Source organism: Melanotaenia boesemani, chromosome 5 (assembly GCF_017639745.1).
Source record: "Melanotaenia boesemani isolate fMelBoe1 chromosome 5, fMelBoe1.pri, whole genome shotgun sequence".
Lineage (NCBI taxonomy): Eukaryota > Metazoa > Chordata > Actinopteri > Atheriniformes > Melanotaeniidae > Melanotaenia > Melanotaenia boesemani.
In genome coordinates, this window is record NC_055686.1 from 17805513 (window position 1) to 17830322 (window position 24810).

At 39.0% G+C, this 24810-nt stretch overlaps 1 protein-coding gene across 2 annotated transcripts; it reads right to left on the reverse strand.

Annotated features, from left to right (window-relative positions):
- Positions 1–13279: 13279 nt before the first annotated feature.
- LOC121640613 lies at positions 13280–14972 on the reverse strand. 2 transcript variants are annotated; one of them, XM_041986384.1, is made up of 3 exons: positions 14743–14972; positions 14493–14537; positions 13280–14453 (listed from the first exon to the last, which is right to left on the reverse strand). In XM_041986384.1, exons 1-3 carry the CDS (start codon positions 14792–14794, stop codon positions 13828–13830), a joined length of 723 nt encoding a protein of 240 aa, XP_041842318.1. In that variant the 5' UTR covers positions 14795–14972; the 3' UTR covers positions 13280–13827. The 2 variants fall into 2 exon arrangements, with proteins under 2 accessions (XP_041842318.1, XP_041842319.1); XM_041986385.1 differs by having other exon boundaries at positions 13280–14447; positions 14487–14537.
- Positions 14973–24810: the final 9838 nt, after the last annotated feature.

Sequence of the window (24810 nt, forward strand, 5' to 3'; positions counted from 1 at the left end):
AAAGATAAACTGCCCCAACATTCATTGTTACTTAGAAAACTGGAGGATTTTGGCGACTCTTTTGTGCATCAACATCACTGTGTCTACAGACATTTTTACACGGTTTGGAAAAAAAAACTAAAAAAATCCAAACACCTGCTTTTGGTGTGTGCTGTTTTAGATTTTGGGCAACACTTACTGTACATTGTGAAAAAAAGAAATGTCCCTGACTTTTTCATTTGGCTTACACAGCTGAAGCAAATCCTAGAGAACAACTGTTCCTCTGTCATTGAACCTGATAAGAATAAAATTCACTTCACTACCAAGCAGACATTCTAGTGATGACAACCCTAACTATGCAGACTTATTCCCAAAGATGAATAAAATAAGTGCATACTCAGGACATCGCATATATTAAACCATACTTTTCTCTGACACCTAGACTTTTCTCTTTGCAAGTTTTCACTAATGCAAGGACAGGCACAGTCACATTTTTCTGTTATTGCTTCCCAGAACTTACCAGTGGATAAATCAATTGCTTTCTAAAAATATTTAGAATAGAGAGGGATCAATGTGAGAGATCCTTCCCATTCAACTCTGATATGTTTACACAAATAGATCATTGATGGTATTGAGTGCCTGGGCTCAATGTTGTTGCCTTGCTGTCGAGGTGATCCTGCTGTCAGACTGTACATATAGCCACCATTACTATTACTATATCTGGCTCCTCTTCCCAGGTGCCCACAAAGCTTTTTACATCTCATAATGCAAGGTTGAACTTGTTTCAGAGCATATAAAACCTCAGGCTTAGAATAATGCCAGTGAAAGGCAGCACATGCCATGTCAGAGAAACTTTTTTGGCATCAACAAATGATATATTTTACTATCTTCTTACTGTTGCCATAGTTATAAACCAGCTGATGTCATATTATTTGCATTGGGATTTTTCCTAAATGCAACTGACTATCCGATTGTTACTACACACATGGAAAGTTAAAGCAGCCTGTAAGTCTCAGCTGTGGTATACTGGTACAACAGCACATGAGCTGCTGCTCCTTAATGGGCTTGGTAACATATTGGCAAGCCCTAGTCTCTCAGCCACAGTTTTGTTTTTCTCTGCTTTGCATATACACATTAGTGCACAGTCACTACCTGTGTACTACATCCACTAACACACCAGCTTCCCCCTAGGACTCATTATTCTGTCAACGGTGTATTAAACAGCCATGAAAAGCAGTGTTTTTGTGAATGTGCTGAACTGGCTACACATTTTTGAGCAAAGATAAATAGAATTGGTGAATTTCATTCCAGCTTAGCGTAGGGTATAATGCTGGTTCCATGATAGGACTGCAAAGCCAGTCATGTAATTTACATTGCATCAGTGCTAAAGCTTTAGCTGTCAGCTTGTCACTGCGATGGATGCTTAAATGACAAGGGCCCTGCCATGTTTTGTCATCAACGAATTAAAGTACAGAATATCTTCTAGGCAGTGCAATGTTTAGATGAGTGAGCTTTGTGGATCATGCTGTACCAACACCAAAAGACAAACACGCAAGCCATGAGTACTTGAAAAATCTGATTCCCATTTTGATCAAATGACACACAACCACCTTTTTCCTCTGTTTACTGCCACTTATCCAATGTCATATTTAGCTGGAAGAAAGGACATCCAGAACTTCCCTGCAACATTTTAAAGCTGCTGGGGAATCCTGAGGCATTCCCAAAGCCAGTGATATATATAATCTCTCCATTATGTTCTGAATTCACCCCAGGGTCTTCTACAAGTTGGATGTGTCCCGAAAACCTCCAGTGGAAGGTGCCCAGAAGGCATCCTATTCAGTTATCCAGAAATAATCAGATCTGCAAGCCAACCAAGAGGGTACTGCATCAAGGGACATTCTCATTATTCTAAGGATGCATTTTTACAGTAATGTCATCCAGAACATGTCACCTCCAATTAAAAATTGGTTTGAGTTTCCTGTTTTAAAGTCAATGATGCATCAACACAAGTGTTTACACAAAACCTATCTGTGTTAAAGGGTGGGGTCTATTACTTGGGGAGGAAATAAAATGATCGTGTGTTTTTTTTTTTTTTTTCTTTTGAGATTACACTGCACAAAGTCATAAAATGTAACCTGATCCAGTCATCTAACTTTAGTTCTCAAACTAGGGGGCGGGCCCCCCTTGGGTGGGCACGGGAGGGGCGCATGGGATTGGGAAAATGTATAAGACAAACTAATGTTTACATTCTGGTCACCACTCCAGACAACTTGGTGGCACTAATGCAACCATTTGTTTTTGTCAACTGCCAAAACAATATAAAAAAAAAGAAGAACTGCAGACTAAAGATCAGGGTTTAATTAACGCATCGAAGGCAGAAAAGGAAAAGAGAGATATGGAAAAACGGGTAACTGGGATGAAAGAGGGCAGATATCTTGCACTTGATTTAATAGTTATTGTGTTTCTTATTGCATCTTCCTCACGTCTGTGATGTTATGAGTATACTAAATTACATAGTTATAAGTTATACATATACTATATATATATATATATATATATATATATAGTCATTAAACTATTGTGATAATTTTAGTACAATGAATACAGGTGGGGGTCTTCAACTCTACCCTATTGTTTCACTTGGCAAAGAACCTAAAAGGCTTTTTTTTTCTTCATTATCATTTTCAGACTAATTTGCTTGTTCAGCCTGAAAAAAAACTGACAGTACAGTGTAAAAATATTCAACCACTAATAATAATAAATAATGGCACCTGGCTATTTTATGCTGCCAAGCATGCAGATCCATCAGGCATGGACATCTGACTTGTTAAGATGTCTAGTGGTGTCTGGCACAAGGACAACAGATCCTTACGGTCATGCAGGGCAGCTCCTCTGAGATCTGGGCTTGCTCTGGAACATACCACGGATGGTTGCTCAAACTGGGGCCTGCATTCGATTGCTGCCTCCAACTACTGCAATGTTCTTCATGGAGGTCTCCTGGCGCACACAGTGAAACCCCTATAGATAGTCCAGAACTATGCAGCATGTCTCGTGTTTGATCAGCCAAAAAGAGTACATGTCACTCTGCAACTCATTGAACTCCACTGCCTACTCATGGCAGTCCACATCACATTCAAGTCACTTGTTGACCTCTGGGTCAGCACCGAGCTTTACAAACTCAGTAGGTCAGGGTTGTACTCCCTCTTGACCACTGTGTTCCGTTCAGGAATGCCAGTACCAGACACACAGGGCAGTCCGCGTCCACACTGCTCTTACTTGTGTTTCCACAACAATAGAACAAGCTAATAAATTGTACTATAACTTTTAAGCAACATAACTCTACTCAAAGCATGGTTTCTTACTGTTTTCAGCCTGGAGACACAACAACTTAGTCTGCAAACAGGCTTTCATATTCAAAATATTCCTAATTTATGCTAATTCATAACTACATAGAGGAAGTGAATTAAGTTATATTTAAAATAAATACAGAATTATCTGTCTGGACATTTTAGTATTTCCGGATTGGGTATGGTTATATATGATTAACCTGGAACATGGGACAATAAAAGCTGAAAGCCTCCTTATATTAGGTCAGGACCCATTGATCAGCATCATCCTCACATCTCAAGTTCATTCCATAACTTGTGTCCCTCTAACAGCAATACACTGCAGCACAATGCTCAAATGTGCTCTCATCAGCAAGTTGGGAACTTAAAGATCATGTCTGTTGACAGGGGATATATGGGGGGTATTATGGTATGGAATTAACCAGCTCCACAACATTGCTTATGACTTAGCTCGCTATGATGGGGAATTGCTCATAAGCCAACAGCCAGTTGGGGTAGAGAAACCTTTTTATTCCTTGATGCCCTCCTGACCCCTTTCTTCCTCTCGTTCTGTCTCTTAAACAGAATGTTGCAGTTGCTAGGCAACAGAAAGGGAGGGGCAGCAGCTATTATCAAGGCCAGTTGTGCTGTGCCAAGTTATTACAAGAGCTATAATGATATGCAGATACTTGGAGCATAAATTCCTGAGTGCATTATTCCTCGAATGAGACCCGGAGTTCTCTAAATTCCTCCTTAATATTTTTCTAATGCATCGTTAGGACATAACATTAGTCAACCATTTATTTAGAGGAGGGTTATCCCAAAGTGCTTGTAGTTGTGAATAAAGCATAAAATAAAGATTTTGTTTTGGCACAGCCTATTGCTCTATTTGCTTCCCCCATTAAATTCACTTAAATTCGCTCATGTAGGACAAGATCTCTAATTGCCATATTTAATGTGTTAATGATTTAATTATTCTTTTAATTAATTTGCTACGACTAAATGATTGGCTTAATTTAAGGGCTCTTAGCTTGCCTTAGAAGAGGATGGGGACATAGTGCTCTGGAGATGACTTACTGATCATTTTCCATATCAAATATCGGCAAGAAAAAACTAGAAGGGAAGAGCAATGCCACATACTCAAATATTTTCTAGAATTGAAAAAATGTTTTGTTTATTATGAGACAAAAAAAGCTAAACTTCACCCAAGTGAGAAATGATAGTGGGTCTAATCTGAAATAAACAGGCTCACAAGGCCTCCTGTGGGCGTTTTTGGCTTTTCAGACCCATCAACAACTTAGTCCTCAGCATCAAAAGATCACCAATTTTAACTGAAATGTTGTCTCAGTGAATAATGCAATTCATTAATTTAATTTAGATTAAATGGCTAAAGGAAAATAAATTGTGCTGGAAAGATCAGACAATAATGTGCATTCTAAAGCAGTCCTGCTCTTAGTTTTCAGTCAAATGTATGTTTGAAAACCATGAAGATGTTTTTTTTTTTGTTTTTTTTTTGTGGCTACTTCCCTCAAACTTTTGCAGATAACAGAGAAAAACCTCACTCCATGGATAAAGAGGCAGCAGTTCAGTATGCGGGGGATAAAATGTAGAAATTGAAGGAATGCTTTTATCTCTCTCCTTGCAGCCTTGCAGAGACCCAACATTTTCTTTATATGTGCCAGGTGTGGGTTATCAGCAGATGTAAATCATTGTTTTACCATCAATCCACAACACTCACTGCCTCATTCTTAAGAACAAAGGTGCTTTTTATTTACATAATGTTTGATAAAAGCCCATCAACATTGTGGCAGGTGTATTTTGCTTGTCTAGGTTTAAAATAAGGTAATAAGTACAGTACTGGTACGTATAAGATGTATGAATGGGAAGTCACTTGTCTCAGTGTAGCATCATGAAAGTGATGCTCTCCAGTAGCGTTGTGTGAAGCACTTGTAAGTACTCTTCGTAATTTCAGGAAAGAGCGACTTGAATGAGTGCTATATAGTACATTTTTAGACTGCATCACTCTTGCATCACTTTGTCATTGTGTTTCTTAATCACAGGAAGTGTGTGTTGCAATACAGTTGGCTATCTTTGCGACTTGGCCTGTGATATGCAGACCCAGGAAAGTTCTCTGTTTAAAACTACTGGTCATGTTCAGTATTTGCAACAGGACTGTAAGGGGAAAAAAACCATCTGCTTGGTAGTGATCTGAATTAGGACTTTTACCCCAGTTTCCGAATCCAGCTTACAGAATGCTTCAACATACACCCATGCTGGCTGCTTGTATGTTATCATGACACCTGCTAATAATGATACCCCGCTGAGATCCAGCTGGCATTTTGTACGTCTGAGAGCCAAGATTTTCTTTTTTTCTATGGTGAAAATATCAAGGAGGTCGTGTGTGTTTGACCACAATAGTTCTGTGAGGCACAAAAAGCCCCTTGTGGTCAGTTAACATATTTGACCTCTGCTTCCTCAGGGTTCTCCTCACGATCTGAACACATGCATGTGAGGTAATCCATACCTTTTAATTCCCCACGGGTGTGTGACTGAGTGTTTTGAGTAGTCTTGCTGACGAGCTATTGGTAGTGTATCATATCTCTCCTCTTATGTCGTCTGGGATAGCACTTGCAACTGTGTAAAGAATAAAGTGTATCTAGCTAATAGTTTTAACTCAAATAATATTACTTTGCAGGTTTGAATGAAGTCCATTTAATTATTAATTTTACTAATAACAGTAACTTCGAACAGAATCAATAATTGTTCCATATGGCGTAACTTCGCAAAGTTAATTGGGTTTTGTCATCATTGCACCAGGCATACATGAGATATACTGTCATTGCGTTTAACCATATTTTTAACAAAAGTTTGATAAATGTTTCTTAGAAAAGTAATGCATAAAAGAGGCTGCTCAACAGGTTCTTGCTTACAACATAATTACTTTGTTACCCATGACCAATTCTCTTTGTCACCTATGTTCCAAGTGTGCCCACATTGGCCAATTACTGAATTTTTCACAAAGCAGACTTTCTAAAAAATCTTGCCTTTCTACTACTGGCATCTACAAAGGATCTGCTGCTGTCCAACGTAATCTGGATATTTGGATGGTAGCTGCAGATATTCCCAAGTAAGCCACCTTTTCTGTGCTTTAGGATCTACTTTGAAATATTTGTAGCATGCAGTCTGCATTAGTCATATGTGCAGGAATGCATTTGTCTTATGAGTAGTTTTGTATTCATGAAATAAAAGTTTAGTTCATTTTTGAGTGTGTGAGCAAACACCAAGTGGAAAAACCTGACAAGAAGCCCACTCAGACTGTCTCGCCATCTGTGTTTACCGTTAAAATATTTGCCTGTCTAGGGGGTCTGAGAAGCAGGAGATAAGGCAGAGACAGGCCCTGTCATGAACAGAACTATCTCCCTCCCACCCAAGTCCTCTTTATTAAAAGAACATTGATTTCTCTTAGCCTTTGATAATCCCCCCCCTCCAGAGTCTAATCAAAACACATCAAATGTTTGCAACCAAGGACAACCTCGCTGAAAGAATTCATCATTCCTTAGCTGCCTTGTTTTGCAGCAGTGCTTTTAAGAAATATTTTTTGTTACTGCAATGGCCATAAATGACAACTAAATAAGCAGTCTTGTGTTAACTTACCTTTAAAAAAGAATTGCACTAAAAAAAAAACTATTTTAAAGCTGTCATCGGTCTTTCACAAGTCAAAAGCAGTTTTTAACTTCTTCCAGTTAAGCCTCTTGCCTTTCAGATGTATGTGTTTACACATTGTGTACGTGTGTGTATGTGTGTGTGTGTGTTTTCTTTTTCTCAAACTGGATCACATATGTCTGTGCATGTGTACACAAGTGCTCTTGCTTCCCACCTTGACAGGTTGTATTATTTTGCTGTGTTCCCATGGTGACAGGGTATTCCACATCAGGAATGCGGGCTGGGTTTGAGCTGTAGCCTAAGCAGACATCTGGGCTCATCTCCCAGTTGCTGGGCTGGGCCCCTCCTGGGCCTGGTGATGAGCGAAATTATTTTTAATGGATCTTCATAAAACCATCTGTATCAGCGCACCTGCACACTGGAAGGCTATCGACAAAGTGATTATGACCACAGGACCTAGAAATTGCTCTAAAATGTGTAATCATTTTGTTTGTTGTATCCACAGCCTCCTTTTTCTTCTATGTATCTGTATTCTTTGGGCTCAGTTCAACAAAGCAAGGTTATTTTCCTTCTCCTGGGCCAGCATAATTTCCATTTAGATTTGAGGTGCTGTTTCTAACATATCACAGGTGCCTGCTCTGCGTTCAAGGATGTTCTAGATTAAATGTCATGCAAATGGGTCTTCTGACCTGGCCAGAGGTGCATTGTCTGCAATAAATAAAGGTTAATTGTGGAGGTTATTTTCCAAAGACTGGGAATATAATGAGGTAGATTTGCCATTAAAGATCTAATTTTTTCCCCTCATTTTTCAAAACAGTGGGTGGTAAACACTGTGACTGCCTGTTGAAATTTGTCATGTTAAGTGTGCAAACCGTTGAATAAAAACACTGTTGGGAGAGTGAAAAAGTAATTAATTAGTGTTTTTACAAATTTGTAACTGTGCTTTTTCAGCATCATCTATTCCATTTTTATGTTGTCCCCAAATCAAGCAATCTACCACTGAGGAAACCCAAAATAATCTTATTCAACAGGTTCAGCTGACTCTGACACACAGTCTCCTGTTACTTCTCATCAAATTTAATTTGTCTGAATATAAAAACTGGTGTTTTATTTATTTCTGCCCTCTGAGACAGCTTGCAGGTACCCTCTGGGTGTTACAATTTTAACACACTGAACTAAAACAAAAAAGAAAAGGAAAAGACAGCGACTGTCCTTGCACCTGCTGGTGAAGGCTTTAATGAAATTCAGTGAGATGAAATTTAGCACAACCTCTATTGGGGTTGGCCATATCATTTTGAAGTGCTTCATTACAGCGGTGGTGTTGGCCTGTGGGACATGTTCGTTTAGGATGTGACATGCCTCATTCATCACAATAAGATAAAGAACTAAAGGCTACAGTATCTGCCAAGACACTGGTACGCTTTTGTAATACAAACGTCGCAGTTGCTCCTAGATTTTTCTTAATTTAAAATAAAAAATCGAAGGTGTTGAAATGGAACTGAAAATTTGAGACATTTCTAGTCATGACATCACTTTGAAAAAATGCAAATATTCTTTCATAATCTTTGAAGCCATTTGAATTTGCCATTCTAAACTAAATGTTTAGATTGGGGTAAAAGGCTACATCCACATGCAGACTTAAACCTTCCATAAAGTGGTTTTCCATTTTTCTAACAACATTTTTGCGTCCACACAAAACCACTGACAATGCTCTAGCTTAAATGCCAGGCGTGTAATGCTGCCACAAAAATGCACCAAAAACAAATAACACATGGTGCATGCATGCTGGTTGACCTTCAACTCCTGGTTGAGGAATAGGATGCCATTCCACAGCAAAATGTGACCAGGCTGGTGACCAACATGAGGAAGAGACGTCAAGTTGTTGTGGATGTGTACTAGGGGTGTAACAATACGGATATCACATAATCAATGAGCCAGTTACATTACAAAATGCATTCAAACATTGTTCAAAAATCAATACAATAACCATTTATCAAATGTACTGACTACCAACAGGAAAATATTGCAGGGCACATTGGCAGGGCACTACTCCTGTTTACTTATTGCTCATCCCACAGAATCATGATCCTCACAAGTTATACTTCATTGTAGAGGTAAACAATCTACAATTCCAGCGTCATGCAGTACAACACCACTTAGTAAATAGTGTCCCCTTAAAGGGGAGAAATAATCAACCAAATATAAATTTCCTTACTTTTATGCTAAGTTTATTTGTAACAAATTAGCACAGAGAGGATGGATGAGTCCAAAGCAAAGACAGATAAGAGAGTTTAATAGAAATCAAATTTCTGTCATGGATCATGGCAAAATTCTGCACTTTAATATGATGATGTGACTGATATGTTTGTGCATCCTCTAGGAACTTGTAACCTCGCTTTGAGAAATCACATTATTCCAAAGAAAGAGAAACAACAGTAAGGGTTTTGATGGAATTGAACTTGAGATACATCGGCTCGGTCTGCTCTTAATGAGGCGATTATGTGAGGTGATTATGCCTTTCATAGTGAAAGTGGATTATCGGTGTCCATGTAAACACAAGCATTGATATCACAGACTGCTCAATTAAAAAGAATCAAACATTAGAAGTCAAAATGGCTATTTGTTAATAATATTATTATTTTAATACAACTTTTCAATTTTTTGCGCACTGCACTGACTCCCAGGAGTATCGCTGCCTGACTTATTAAGATTTGCGTTGCCATATGTGTGCTTAGATCTATGAATGCTCATCCAGAGGTCTTTTATTAGTTTTCAGAGCCAGATGTGCCGACTAGAGGACGGAAGAGGATAGATAATGAATTAATAAGATTCACTGCATCAAAGTAGCCACTTTATACTGATGCACACACACTCCCTTCAGCATAGTTTGTAGCTCCACTATGAGTTTCCTCTGTATCTGCAACTCTGCTGTGCCTCTTATCTCACTCCCAGATTTATCAACTTTCCCTCTTTTCTGTTTCCCATGCATACTCCCCCCACTCTTTCATTCCTACTGTTGTGAAGGCAGATGCTTCGGGTCCCCAGAAGGAGAGTGTCTCTGATTTAAAAAGAGCTAATGAATGGGAGCCGCCTGTTTGTGTGCCTGCCGCCAAGTAGCGCAGCTGCACAGGCGCTGGATGGCACAAACAAAAGCCTCTCCTCATCCCCTTCTGCAAATCAGCTGCAAATGCCAGGATGTTGCACGTGTGCATCCCCAGATTGAGGTAAATGAGTTAATCCACAACAAGATCTAACACAAAAACAAACAAGTGGTTTTACTCATCTGTGATGCTGGTCCAAAGATCTCTGTTCCAATTAAAGCTGGAGTTGTTAATGAAATGAAGCCAATATTATCTTCATCTTAATGTTTGCTTGCTCTAAACTCATGTTGGTGTATTAAATCCGTGCTGAATTCTTGTGCTATGATCCACCTGTGTTTGGTAGCTGTTTTCAATTAATTACTCCTAATGAATTTGTGTATCCTCATTGTCCTCTAGAGCACCGAAGAGTGGCCTCTTGTCAGTAAGTGGGGGAAAAAAAAGCTATTTTGTCAGTCTCTAATCAATCTCCTTGGTTTTGATTGATGTGTGTCTGTTCCACTTTTTTTTTCTTTTCTCCTTTTTTATGCATGGCAAGGGAAATATTGTTTCCCCTTCTTTTGTTTATTCCATTAACTTAAAGCTTTGTTGGGGGTGTAATGGAAGCAAAGGAGAACAGGTGATGGGGCTAATTAGTCATTAGTGAAGAGATTAGGGTCCCAAATGACAAGTGCATGCAATACAAGGTCATAATTTGATTAAAGTCGCTGCCAGTTGATGGAAGAAGCCTCTTCGAGATGATTAACTTGTCCCCCCATTCCTGTCTGTTTCTTTTCACATGCTACCAACATGATCTTTAATTTAGTCATATGTACAGAAGCAAACACATGTTTTAGGTCATGGGTGATGACCTGAAACCAAACTGATTAAAGTCTATCAATTTAACTTGCTAAATATTCTGATGATGTTTGTTGTAATTGTAATTATAACAATCTGCAACACAGACAACAATCAATTTGAATATATGTACACAAGTTATCTGCAACACCATGTTTTTGTGCTGTATGATTCATCAAAATATTGCAACTATTGAAATCTGGAGACTAAATGTTATAATTCAAGCTGAAATAACAATGAAGGTAAGAAAACAATAAAAAAAAATTAACAGAAACAGAAAAATGAATGCAGAATAATCTCAGATGAGGGAGAAATTATCAGCTCCTCGTAATTACAGTAGGATCAAGTTAGAAGTAAACATCCTTTACAAGTTGCCGAAGCAGTATTCATCTGGACCTGCAACTAGAAGAGTCTGTTGTGGTGTTTTATAATGTTTCAGACATTGCAACAGTGAATGCATGGGTCTTCTACCGTAGCAACATTGCTGCCAGAATGACCGCCCATGCGTTCATTATTGAGCTGTTGATGTGCAATAAAAAAGTCAATATCAGCTGACATCCAGCACTTTGTTTCGTTACTTTATATGATGCTTTTTGTCAAATTGTTTCCCCTCAAATAATTGATATATATGTATACTACCGATCAAAAGTTTGGGGTCACTTTGCCATGGGATTCAATAGGCAAGTGACCCCAAACTTTTGAACGGTAGTGTATATATATATATATATATATATATATATATATATATATATATATATATAAACATATATATATATATATATATATATGTGTGTGTGTATATATTTAATATTTTAGCTGACAAGTGCATTTTTAAGCTAGTAAGTTTTTGACGTTTTTTTATTTGAAATGCAAGCAAAGTAATACCACATACTATTCAAGTATTTATTTAATGATGCTTAGTCTACTTCTGAATGATAAAGATAAAAAAGGTCTCTGTAAATGTCAACTTTATCATTTTTATGCTGGGAATATGGGTGTCTTGGTAGAAGTAATAATAATGCTAATAACAATGATAATAATAATAATAAGGGAAACTTTTAACCAGTTGTCTTCCATTATAGGGGTCTGTGGAGCTGTACTTTGTCTGGTCCCTCACCTAGAGACCTGTTTGGGGGGACCCTACGAGCTTCATACAGATGCTTTGCAGTCGATACTTGTCCAAACGTGAATCATGCTAAACTGGCTAACTGCAGGGTCTAGCACAAGGGTTTTCCACAAGTGCAGTTCTTTGGGCTGCACATATCCTGCCCTTCAACTTTCCCCTGATTCACCTCTATCTCTATTGTTTACTAGTTGCTGTTCACTGCAATGAAATATTGATAAGGGTCAGTTACAGAGCAAAGTCACCCCATCTCAATTTTTAATGTATAATATAGTACCACAAATGGTGTTCCCTCCACCGTGATGCTTTTGAAGCAAATGGTTCCCTACCAGTCCGATTGACCCAGTATTCAGTTTATAAATGTGTTCCCTCTAAGGTCCATTGAAAGACACACCGCTGCTTCATATAGAGTGAACCATGCCACCAGTGAATTAGAAACACACCAAACCTTATTTCAAATATCGAGGAGAGTCAACATATTTCCACTGTGCATCTTAAGTGGCCTTTCACAGTAATAACCTTGAATATTCTTTGAAAAGAATGTGAATGGGAAAAAAAAACTGAAGTGCGCTTTGGAAGCTTGGAACGCTACACTGTGGTGGTAAAGTGACTAGAGGCCATGAGTGGGATATTGAGCCCATCTCATATATGTTTAATACTCACATGGATGACGAGTCAATTGGAGATGCAGGGTCAGTTAAGAAAGGTCACTAAGCATTGAAGACTGAAAGAAAAATCATAAAAGAGAGAAGATGTGCATTTTTGCCTTATGTGTGCATAAATGTGAAGTGAAAAAGGTTTTCGGATGCATCTGCACTCTTCTCAAATGTCCACAAGTGCTTCTGTCTCCATAAGCTGTAGAAATAAACAGGTTTCTTTTTCTTCTATACGAGTGTATATTTTTAGGATTGCTTCTTTGAAGGGTCTATATGTCTTTTATTCAGCTTATCTTCTTGTTTTCTGTCAGGTCTTTCTTTATTTTGATGCTCCCCCCGGTGAGGCAGAAATGGCTCCTTGAGGCCACCACTTTAACAGATAAATATATCTAGAATTAGCTAAAGGGCCACAGTGCTCAGACAAATGTAGCTTGAGTATTTGAGTAATTGTCAACTGCTTCCTTACACATAGTGCAATAACAACTTTTATTGAATGTTTGTTTTCCAACATGTCTGCACATTGTAACTATGGCAGATAAAATCTAGAGGAAATGTGCTTTGATAAGTGATTTATATAAGTGTCTAAAAGCTCTGAGGAATAAAGATATGTAGTTTATGAACAAGTGTGTGAGGAAAATCAATTAAATTTTTCAAAGCAATGCTCCTTAAAGAAAAATTGGTTATATAATAAAATGATTCAACAAAACTGGAGAAATCAGTAAAGATTAAAAAAAAGACAAGTCTAAGCTGGATCCAGGGGACCGCGGACTGCACTACATCAACAAAGGTTATTTATCTAAAGCTGGAAAAAAATACATGGGCAAATGTTTGGTAAATTCATAATGAGTCAGTTACTTTTGTCAGTAACTAATACTCTATCACATTTCTCTTTAAATAAAGTAACTGAGTTACCATTATCCTATTTTGTGTTACTCCATTACTAGCTAAGTTAATACATGTCGGCCAGCAGCTGTGAGCTTCATCCTGTTTACAGCGGTGATGCTGCAAAGTTCTCTTGTTGGGCTTATATTTCTGTGAAGTTGCTTGTAAATATCATCATTTGCAGGTCGCAAGTTTTTGTTTTCTTATGTGTAGTTGCTTACTTGGGCTTCCTTTGCTCCCTTTGTGAAGCCTTCCTGTTTCTTTCACAGCTGTGCATAAAGCAATAACTGACAGTACCCCCTCCCCAAGAGCCAGCAACTAGACGGCCCACAAAGTCCAAAGAAAAAAGGAAGTCCAAGCAGGGTGGGCAGAGGGGGTCTAGAGGAGGGACGAGGCCCAGGCAAACAGTCTGGGTGACAAAGTTTAGGAGGTTGCGCAGACAGCAGGCTTGCCTCTGGAGGTCGGCTGAGAGGCCGAGACGACAGCAGGCTTGGTTTCCGGAGGACTGCTGGGAGGTTGTGCAGACAGGAGCTGGATCTCTGTGGGACTCGGCAGCATCCGTTCAACGACAGGTCCTGGCGCCAAAAGCAGAGGAGGTGCAACGTCCTTGTAGGCAGGAACCCCAGGAGACAGAGGAGGAGTAACCCCCTCGGAGTAGCAGACCACAGACTCGAGCTGAACAGGATGCTGGAGATGTGGACCATGGAGCTGGTGGCGACACAGGGGGAGAAGACCTGGGTGCTGGCATGGGACGCTGCAGAGTTGGGCAGGACCTGGGCGCCAATGTGAGATGCAGCAGAGCTGGTGGCAACACTGGGGACGTTGACCATGGAGCTGATAGCAGCACTGGGGGAGAAGACCCGGGCACTGGAGTGGGACGCTGCAGAGCAGGGCGGGACCTGGGCGCCAGCGTGGGAAGCTACAGAGCTGGTGGCAACACTGGAGATGTGAAGCGTGAAGCCGGTAGGAGACACTTGAGACATGAGGCGAGGTGCTGGTAGCAATGGTGCAAGGTTATGTGGTCTGAACCCTCGCTTCCTTCTGGCCGCCGCAGTCCGTGCAGACCCATGTGGCGTGAGTCTGCCTAAAGGTGTCCAGATAGTCAGTCTGGACCCCCGGAATGGCGACCTCTCGGGTTAATCCCTTGTCTGAGAGGTATGCCAGTCAAGCTAGCTCACCAATCCCGCTGAGCCAGAGTGAAGCCAGTCCATTTCGCCTCCCTCCAGCCATCCCACCAGTGCTGCCAAGGGGATGTAGGGATGGCCCACTCGGTCCGGTTCTGGCCAGTTCATTTTGTCATGAGAGGCGTGAATGTGAGGACCCAAATGCAGGCTCACAAGGCAGGAGGCAGACCCATGCAGGTTAAAGGTTTCATAAAGTTAAACTCAAACTACATAACACAAAGGAAACAAACAATGAACTGGCAAAGGAGGAACTGAAACCGATGGTTTATATACACTGAGGAACTAACGAGACACAGGTGAGGTGAATGAACAAATCAGACCAGGTGAACTAATAAGCAGAAACCAAAAAACACAGAACATGATCCTAAATACAAGAAACCAAAAACACTGAAACTTAACAAGTATTTAAATACCAAAACACATAAACCAAACAAGACCCAAACGTGAAACAATAAAGTAAACTAAAGAATAAAGCCAGAATTATGACAATATCCCCTGGATGCAGAATAGGAAACATGAATGCAACAGCCCCGTTTCCTCGGTTACCACAGGTGTCCAAACCAGCACGCCCCTACCCACACACACACGCACGACTTTCTTTGACAGAGAGACAGTGACAATGCCAGCGAATAACTATGGAAATATGTAAATAAAAATAAAGAGTAGGAGAAAAAGAGAGCTTTGGAGGTTTTAACATGTAGCAAAGATTTCATTTTTAAGCAGCTGTTATACTAGTTTACATTTTATTTCTGTTTTTTATTATTTCAAATAATCGGCTGGCCTGACTATCCATCCATCCATTTTCTACCTCTTATCCAGGGTCGGGTCGCAGGGGCAGCTGCCTAAGCAGGGAAGCCCTGACCTCCCTTTCATTTCAGCATGTATTTACGTTCTCGTTCTCTTGATCACCACCCACAGCTCATGTCCATAGGTGAGGGTAGGAACGTTGATTGACCAGTAAATTGAGAGCTTTGCCTTTTTGCTCAGCTCTTTCTTCACCACAACACAACGATGCAGAGTCCGCATCATTGCAGACGCCCTGTTGTCGAGCTCCATCCTTCCCTCAGTCGTGAACAAGACCCTGAGATAAATTAGTGTTAAAAATTTATTTTGTGTTTGAGTTTATATTATATTTCGAATAACACTGTAATTAAGTTATAAGGATATTAAAGGGAGAATTTTTAAAAATATTCTTTTACAAAAGTAACTAAAAAAGTTACCTTTAACACTAACGCATTACTTTTTGGTGTAAGTAATCAACAAAGTAACTGAGTTACATTTTAAATGAAGTAATTAGTAACTGTAACTAGTTGCTTTTATTCAGTAACTAACACAACACTGTGCATAACATCTTTAATACTGAAACAAGAAACATGCCTTTCTGTTGGTAATTGCTGAGATAGGATTTGGCCCCCTGTTACCCTGTGTTGGAATAAGTGGGAATAGAAGACTGATGGATGGATGGATGGATGGATGGATGGATGGATGGATGGATGGATGAAACATTATAAAAGTTGTTAAAGATTTACTGTCTCAGCTTCCTTTTGGATAAGTTACTATCATGGAATGCAAATATGGGTGTAAATGAACAGATAAAATCAAGCATTATATATCTTCAGAGTGGTTTTTACATTTTCTATATTATCCCTACTGGAGTTGTAAGATTGGAATGTTTATGGTTACTAAAACCATAAATCAATGTCTAATGGGATGTAAATTCCCATTTTCTACATAAAAAACTCCCTCCACTTCAATCAAACCTCTATGACCCTTACACATTTGTTCACCCCAACATATGGTAGCACAGTGCTTCCTTTCATTGAAAGAAAATATTGGATGTAATTTTTGATTACATTAATTTTTTTAATTTGCTGAGTCATCTATTGTGGATGCCATTCCTGGAATGCTTGGCATACAAGAACAGACTACCCCACCCTCTCCTTTAGGAGCATATTTTTTTCCTCAGTTATGCAGTACCTTTGCCTCTTGTGTTTGAGTATCAATGAACAGATCACCAAGGGGAGTTGCATCTCCTGTGGCTTTCTGAAGGCAATTCCAACATTGCTTATTTTAGACACAGCTTGCCTCCACCGCACAAGGCAGGGTCACTTTACATGGAGGACTAAACCATGAAACTCTATCCTGCACTCATATAAGTATGTGCTTACATGAAGTGATGGTCTCTTGCTACTTTTGCCATAAAGTGGCCATATGAAAGGTTAATAATGCCGCCTTTAAAATGGTGCATTGTAGAGGGAAATTCATGAAAAGGGTCTTAATGCAACATACTAAACCCATAAATAAAAAGTTCTGAAGCTCAGATAGTACTTTAATGTCTTTCTGTCAAGACAAATTTATTCTGGACTAAACACTATCCTCTAAGGCGACAGAGCTGGCAGCAGGTTTTTACCAAAGGCTACCTCTGTAATATAGGCACAAAGAGAATAGAATTGGCTTTAAGCAGTCTTGACCTCAACCCTGTTGAACACTAATAGAATCAGCTTGGATGTGTTCTTCATGCTAAAGTGACCAACACAACCATATTGGCAACAAATGCTGGTTGAAGGATGAGATGTGTGAGCCATTAAGTGTTTAAGTAATTTGTCAACCATTGTACAAAGTTCTTTATCTGTTCAATTGGCACTTGAGCTCTTTTCTTATCAGCAAGCAAATGCTTCATTCAAAGGAAAAGACAGCAAAGCTTAAGCATGTTATGCTATACTGCAAAAACAACAATGTGAAAAACAATGTCAAACACCAAAACGAACTACTGGATTTTGTACACAGAGAAAAAAAAATGTAATGATCTAAGATTGGGCTCTTATATTGAGAAATAAACCAAGAGCTGTACTGAAAGAAGACAACAATAGGGAGGGATGGGATAACAACTGAAATAGTTAGACATTCCTCATTTCAACAATGTCTCATGAGAAAATAGAATAGGAAAAAAACAACCTCTATTTCTATCTACTGGACCAGCCAAAGGCACATCAACTATTTTCTCTCCCTATCGTCACTGAAAGCAATCATTTTAGAATTGATTTTCATGGCTCAGAGAGAAATAATGGGAATTCTTTCTAATGTAGAAATGAATGTGTTCCTTTTGGTTAACCAGAATAGACCATATTTCAAGCTTGTCAGTTAGAGGAGTAAAAATACCTCTCATCTTTTGCTCAACTTTTTCTCTTATCCTATTCCCACTGTCTAAAGTGACAACTCATCATCTCCAAAAATCAATCATGTAATTCTGTGTTCGTCTAGTTTCTGGAGTGATGGAAGAAGTTTGGTTCTTTTTAACAATTCCTCAGGTCCACATTTGTCTATGTTTTGAGAAGATAAAATGGCACACCAACCAGCAAATCAATCTTTCTGGTGACAACAGGGATAAGAGAGTGACAATTGCTTTAACATGCCCCAGTTAGCACCAACCAAGTGCATTCTCATTCATCCCCAACACACCGATTCTTATTGCTAAGGGGCTCAAGGTGAAATATACATGACCAGCTGTAGTACCAGTCGACACCCCATGGTCCGATCTGGAAAAACTCACATCCACATGCTTGCTGCCCTTTTTCAGCATTTCTTCAGGCCTTTTTCTCAGTGGTTCACAAAAACAGAGTGAGTTGAATAGCAGCAGCTCCTCTCCCCTGGATGAGCCTAAATCCATTTACCTAGGGTTTATCCATCAGCAGCTGTCGAGTGTGTAACACCCTGCCCAGGTGCCATTACTGTACCATTACATACCAGATTCCCCCAGTTTATTACCACTATAGGAGCGTGTCAGCTATTATTAATGATAGCTCAACCCCTGCCGATGAAAGAGAGTATTGATTGACAGAGGTGGTGAGGAGTTTGGGGATTGCCCAGACATTACCAGTATTTTTTTATTTTATTTTTTTTTCTGGATTTTAAAATACCGTGGCTCCTCAGCAGCATTCTGCAAACTGGGACAAAGTGTACTCTAACTTAGACGATGGCTGTTTTTTTTTTTTTAAAAAAAAAAGTAGATGTGCTACTGAGATTCAGGTCAACAACATCTAACAAAGGGCTACTTCCACCTCTTGCAAATCACTCAGAGCAGATGCAAAAGCAGACTGACAAACATCCTCAACAAGCTTTACATGGTGAGAAAGTACTCAATTAAAAAATTAATATTTGGTTGTTATGGTTTACAGGCAATAATTTTCCTTCCTTAAACTCATACACTAAAAAGAGAGACATTAAGAGCGGCCAAAATTGATTTGGCAGAAGCGGATGTATTCAATCTTCTACTCTCAAGTAATGGTCAATAGCTCCCAAAACACTGTGTTCTGTATTTTCTGTAATCCTATTAAATTTCCAAACTCTTGGCTTTTAATGCAGGCTTTGTGATAATTTGTAGTCTTTAGCACCAGCTGAGGCAATCTTTATGACATCATTAGTGTTAGCTTGTTAGCTTTAAATGTACCCCAGAGTGGCAGAATTCACATTAATTGCAACAATTTAAACAGGATAAATAGTAATCTATTTTACACATAAGCTTTATATTACTTTGTAAATGTTTCCAAGGAGTCAGACTTGAGAAATAGCTCTAAAGAATTTCAGAAGATCTTTATAATGTCCTTACTTTAGACGTATGCTGCTGTTTCATTCTTTTTTGTCCAGTCTTAGTATCTGTCCATGTTTAGAGAATGCAAGCATAAAAAGGCACCTATGAGGGATGAACCATGAAGAAATGGAAACTAAGCAATAAACTAATTCTAAATAGTATGTTTAGGCAATTTAATTGTAACATATTTGTTTTAATCACTTTAGTTGCATATATAAAAAATGCCAAAGATCACATGCTTAAACAGACATAAAATTGGTAGTTTTTGCACCGATAAGGTGACTCCCAAAGAACTACTAGTTGAAAACTTGGCATATTTCGGCATGATGTGTAGTCCTCCCTTGAAACATTTCGGGAAACTGGACAAGTGGAGGACTAAAGAAGTGACAGCCCCCCTTTTTGTCAACAAGCTTGTTTATACTGTTTGTACATTTTGATCAGTGTCACTCTTGCAGCAAATATCTACAATAATCCAGTTCTGAAGAGAATCTGAAATAATACCAAGTAGCTATGACACAATAAACAACGAAGATGTCAAATGCAATCAATATTGAACGTCATGCAAGGGGAGAGGGGGGACTCATCCCAACTCATAAACCTTTTCATTAGTGCCATGCTTTGTTAAATTATCATCAGCCAGTGTCAGGAGCAATCTGCAAGTGGCCACTTAAGGATCCTGATGGGAAATAGGTCTATTGGTCTTCATGTTCATGTGACCAATGGAATATCAATGAGCACTTAACTACGAAAAGTGGGTGAAAGGGAACAACAGAGTAAATGTTGTACACAAATGAGCAAAGAAAATACCCAGGAGGTTTCTGCAGAAAGTATTTGCATTTCCTTTACCCGACAGAGGAGAAAGATGAGTGAAAAAGTAAACAGACTCTGTCTCACAGCAGCAAAAGAAGCTTGGTGACAACCCTGGCCTTTATCTGACAAGCAACCCCTTAAAAAAATTCCTCTGCGATAAGGAATAGAGGTAGTTATTAAATTGTAAAAGCAGGAGGAAAGCTTTGCACTGAGGATGGCAAAGAGTATAAAGTACCAGTTCTCTATTAAAAGGACACGAGATGGAAAATGTCCTGGTTCTGTCCTCTTGTCTCCATTTTCCATGTTTGCTGTTGCGAAGGATCGATGATAGCAAGCAGGCGTAACCTGGCAAGGTTATTTCCTCAGTATTACTGTCTTATCAAATTGAGTGAAAATTTGTTGGTTCTGTGTGCAAGCTCAGCCGAGACTTACGAATACTGACGACTGATTGCTCGTCTACCGAGAGGTCATCTTGCAACACAGGGAGTGTTTGGTCCTTGAGTAAAGGACATCTGTTGCAGGTGAAATTGTTGGAAAGCAATTTGGAAAAAAAAGAAACATTCCCATCCCAGAAAAGCCTTTATGAAGTATCCTTTTCTCAACTAGCAGCATTCTATTAGGAGACTGATTGTGGCTTCTTAGTTGACAGCATTACCAAGCAAGAGGGTTACTGGAATGAATCTCAGCTGTGGCCTTTTGATGAATAAGTAAGCAACATTTATCTATATAGTACTTTTCACAGATAAAAAACATACAAAGTGCTTCACAACAAATAAAAATATAACAAGTCATAACAATGTGGAGTTGGCGTGTTCTCCCTGTGATTGTGTGGGTCCTCAAGTAGTTAAGTTTCCTCACTCAGCTGAAGAAAATACATGCTAGCTTTATCGACGATTCTAAATTGACCCTCGGAGTGAGTGCATGCATAGTTGTCTCGTTGCTCTCTTGGTGTTGACCCTGAGATGGACTGGTGACCTGTCCAGGGTGTACCCTGCCCCCTGCACAATAGTGGCTGGGGTAGCCTCCAATCCCCAGCAACCTTGAATTGGATAAAGCTGGAACAGAAAGTGAATGAATGAGCACATTTGGGAACACATTAGTTAACAAGCTTATTAACAACGAGCAGTTTCTCAAATGTTTTCATTTTGATTTCGCAAAGAAAGTTCGCTTAGTTAACAAGAATTAAATAGAAACCAGACTTTGATCACACTGAATTCAATGTAAAACTCTAAAATGTGGAGCCTGAGATTCTGGAAATTGAAATAACACAGGGCCTACAATTGTTGACATAACTGAATAATCATGCAAATGCATTAAATGTGACTTAACTGTGATCAACGCTTCAGACTTATGTCAAGCTGATGAAGACAGGTTCCTAACATTTGGATGTTTATTAATTTATATGCAGAACATGTATATAATAGTTATATCTTTATTGGAATACTGTCAGCGCCATTTTTGGATATATAGATGTGCATGTACTCTTTTTTTAGCATACATCTTAGAATATTTGTTAGATGAAATGAATGACTGTTGTGGGACTGTCAGAAAACGCCTTTAAATGTTTTTATCTGACGCTTACTGTCTCCTGGCAGAATGAATCTTGGGATTTTATTTTAACTCAGACAAAAGGTTTTGAGGAATAGAATTTCTCCAGCACCTATTTGGCAACTCCCTTTGATTTACAAAGACTAATCCTGGTTGAATTGGCAAGTATGAAGATAAATGTCTGTACATATAGCTTTACTGGAGTGATGCCTCCACAAAATACGAGATCTCAGTCCTTTAAAAAGCACTTCTCTTTGATTATTGGAAATAACTGCAACTTGCCAAGTGGTGTAGAAGGTTTGGCTGCTGCACTGATATGGAGTTGTAGTATCACTCCCCACTGGGGTTGTATTAGGTCTTTCAGTAGTATTACTTAAACATAAATCTTTGCCCTGACAAGCTTTTTGTTGAGCTAAGGCCTCCATGTGGGAGTAAGCTGGCTGATCTGAATTCCAAATGAAAATCAATTATTCATGTATGACTATTGCTGACTAATTGTGGCTAGTTTTTTCCTTAATACTTAGAAAGAGGGGTAGGATTGGAAAAGTGCACCTCATCGTGTAAGCAGGAGTGCTAAATTTCAAAGAAAGCGTCATAAGTTTTTTTTTTTTTTTTTTTTGGATTGTTGATTTTGATCAATTTAAGTTCATGAAACATTTACATCGCCATGGAAAAGGTCTTGATTTTTATGCTTTCCTTTGACAACAAGGCTTAATTTGTCTTGAATCTTTCTTTTTTTTTTTTTCTTGACATTTCATATGTGGTTCACATGTTTTACTAAAGGCATTTCTTTCAACTGTTTGCTTTTATGGCATTAGTTTCCCACTGAGTTAAATACCACCCAGTGTGATCTATATTTTCAGAAGTATTATGTTCTTAAACCAATTGTGTTGTTGCTAATCCTGCATGTAATAATAAATAAAAATAGAACTATTAGCCATTCAGATACAGCATTCCTTGGTTTATAATGCATGATTACACTAATTTAAAACTTGATGATCCTATCAATTCAGGTAGTTGATATGTTTATATGAAAAGCTTAAGTTTCTAAAAGTTTCATTTTAAATATTTTTTCCGGTCAGTCATTTTTATATTGAGTCTTTTGAAAAGCTAGAGTCACATTAGAGCTACCTGACAGATGTTTGAACGGCATGCTCTTGCCCCAACTAAAGGAGCAGGTGTTTTTTTGGAAGAGTGCCAGTCAAGATCAGTTGGGAGCATTAACTAGAGGTACAGTGAGTTCAAATCCTAGTGCACAATTGAAATATTTTTGCATCTTAATAAATAATCAGAAGGACCCCTATGGAAACATTTGAAACTAACCTCAGATATTTGAACAGATATTTAAAAAGGGGAATAAGTGGAATAATTAATGTTAAACTATGAGAATATTTCCTACTTATTCCACAACTTGACTTTTTTATACATAAGATGACAGAGTTTCTTGTTTTTTTTTTTTTATTTATTTAAAAAAAAACTGAGAAGAAATCACTCAAGAAGATGCAAAGTGATGCCATAATTTGTGGAAGGTAGCTGGGAGAGGTGGGGCATGGGTCATGAGCAGAGGGGATGGATGGCAAACCTCTGCAGACCACAGCCATTACTTTCTAACTAATGGGGAAAAAGGTAGCCTATTCCCTGTGGCGTGTGTTTCCCGTATGGATGAAAGCATGGTTCACGTAAGATAATGGCACAGTAGGGCTGTGGCCTTAGGCCATCCCATTGTGCTCTTGTAGTCACAGCCCATGAAGCAAGTACATTTAAGAGAAACATGAAAAGGAAACAAGTGTTATTTGCGGTAATGAAGTACTTTTTCACTGTTGTACTCGCTGAAATGGCTCAGCTGAGCAAAGTCCTGTTCTGACAACATTGGTTCACCCTTCAGCATGCATCGTCGTTCATGTATAAAGATTCTCTAAGAGTATAGGTTGTGTATGTTCTTGTGTGTGGTTGCATGCCACCTGCATGCGTCAAACGGCTCTATTTGAGGTGGCAGGCACAGGTGCGCTAACGGCATGGCAGGCTCCAGCAGGTTATTGGCCGACAGATGGAGCAGAAGGCGGGGTGCACTTGGGGGACAGGGGTAACTGTAAGGTGGAGGGGTGGGAGTTGGAGGAGATGGGGGCGGGTAATGACACTGTTGGGTGGAGATCTGTTAGGAGTGGCAACTGGCACATCTAAGCTTTGCACTGAGTTTGAACAACCTGAGCTTTCTACACCAAATAAAAACAAAATAAATACATTTGAATAACACATGTGAGACACTCTTATTATTATAATTACCACAGTCAGACAAAAATATTGAATATTGCAAATGTCTTCAGTGCTGATTTAACACATTATTTTTACTTCTGCATGTTGAAATCGATATTGAATGGGCACTGACAAAGCATCCATATGTGACCATTTTCATGTGATAGTAAACTGCTCTAGAGGCAACCTGCTCAACTAAGTGGTCTCACCAGTATACTGACTTTAATACAGAATACCAGCAAGGCAAGGCAAGGCAAGGCAGTTTATTTATATAGCACATTTCATGTACAGGACAATTCAAAGTCTACTACAAGTTTGTAGTAGACTGGCAGGAGAAGCTTTACTTTTAAAGCTTTATCAGTATGCTTTCATCATTTAAGTATATTGAGACATTCAATTAACATTTGCTTCACTGACATTACTCTGCATGGCTAGCAATGGTAGCTCCCCTGCTTGACTATTAATCACACCTTTGCCAATCACAGTGGTGTCAGGTGGGTGAGTCACAAAACCTTGCAATCCGACAACATTGTGTCTACAAATGAAAAAAAAGAGGGGGGGAAAGAATATGATCATTAATATTAATACATAAAAAGTAGAAAGGGTGTTGGAAAACAGGGATGTCAGAGGTTGGGCAAATCAGTTCTTATCAAATTTAATACTATGGTCCTCTGTAGGGCTCATATTTTCCATTAAACTGCGGAGTATGAATACTAATAGCCCCAGTGGCTTAATGGCCCTGCCCAAATCCCTTGTATTTGATTTCCACTTCTCAAAGTGACCTTTTCTCCATGTTAATGGGCTTACCTGTGCTGGATCATGTTGGAGCATGAGAGGGGATGGGGTATCCACACCATTTCAGC

Coding starts and splice junctions, on each gene's coding strand:
- LOC121640613 (XM_041986384.1), bottom strand. CDS start 14,794: ATGGCTGGAGGGAGGCGAAATGGACTGGCTTCACTCTGGCTCAGCGGG. Junction 14,538..14,742: donor ACTCTGGCTCAGCGGGATTG/GTGAGCTAGCTT, acceptor TCATGTCTCAAG/TGTCTCCTACCGGCTTCACG. Junction 14,454..14,492: donor CATCTCCAGTGTTGCCACCA/GCTCTGTAGCTT, acceptor AGGTCCCGCCCT/GCTCTGCAGCGTCCCACTCC.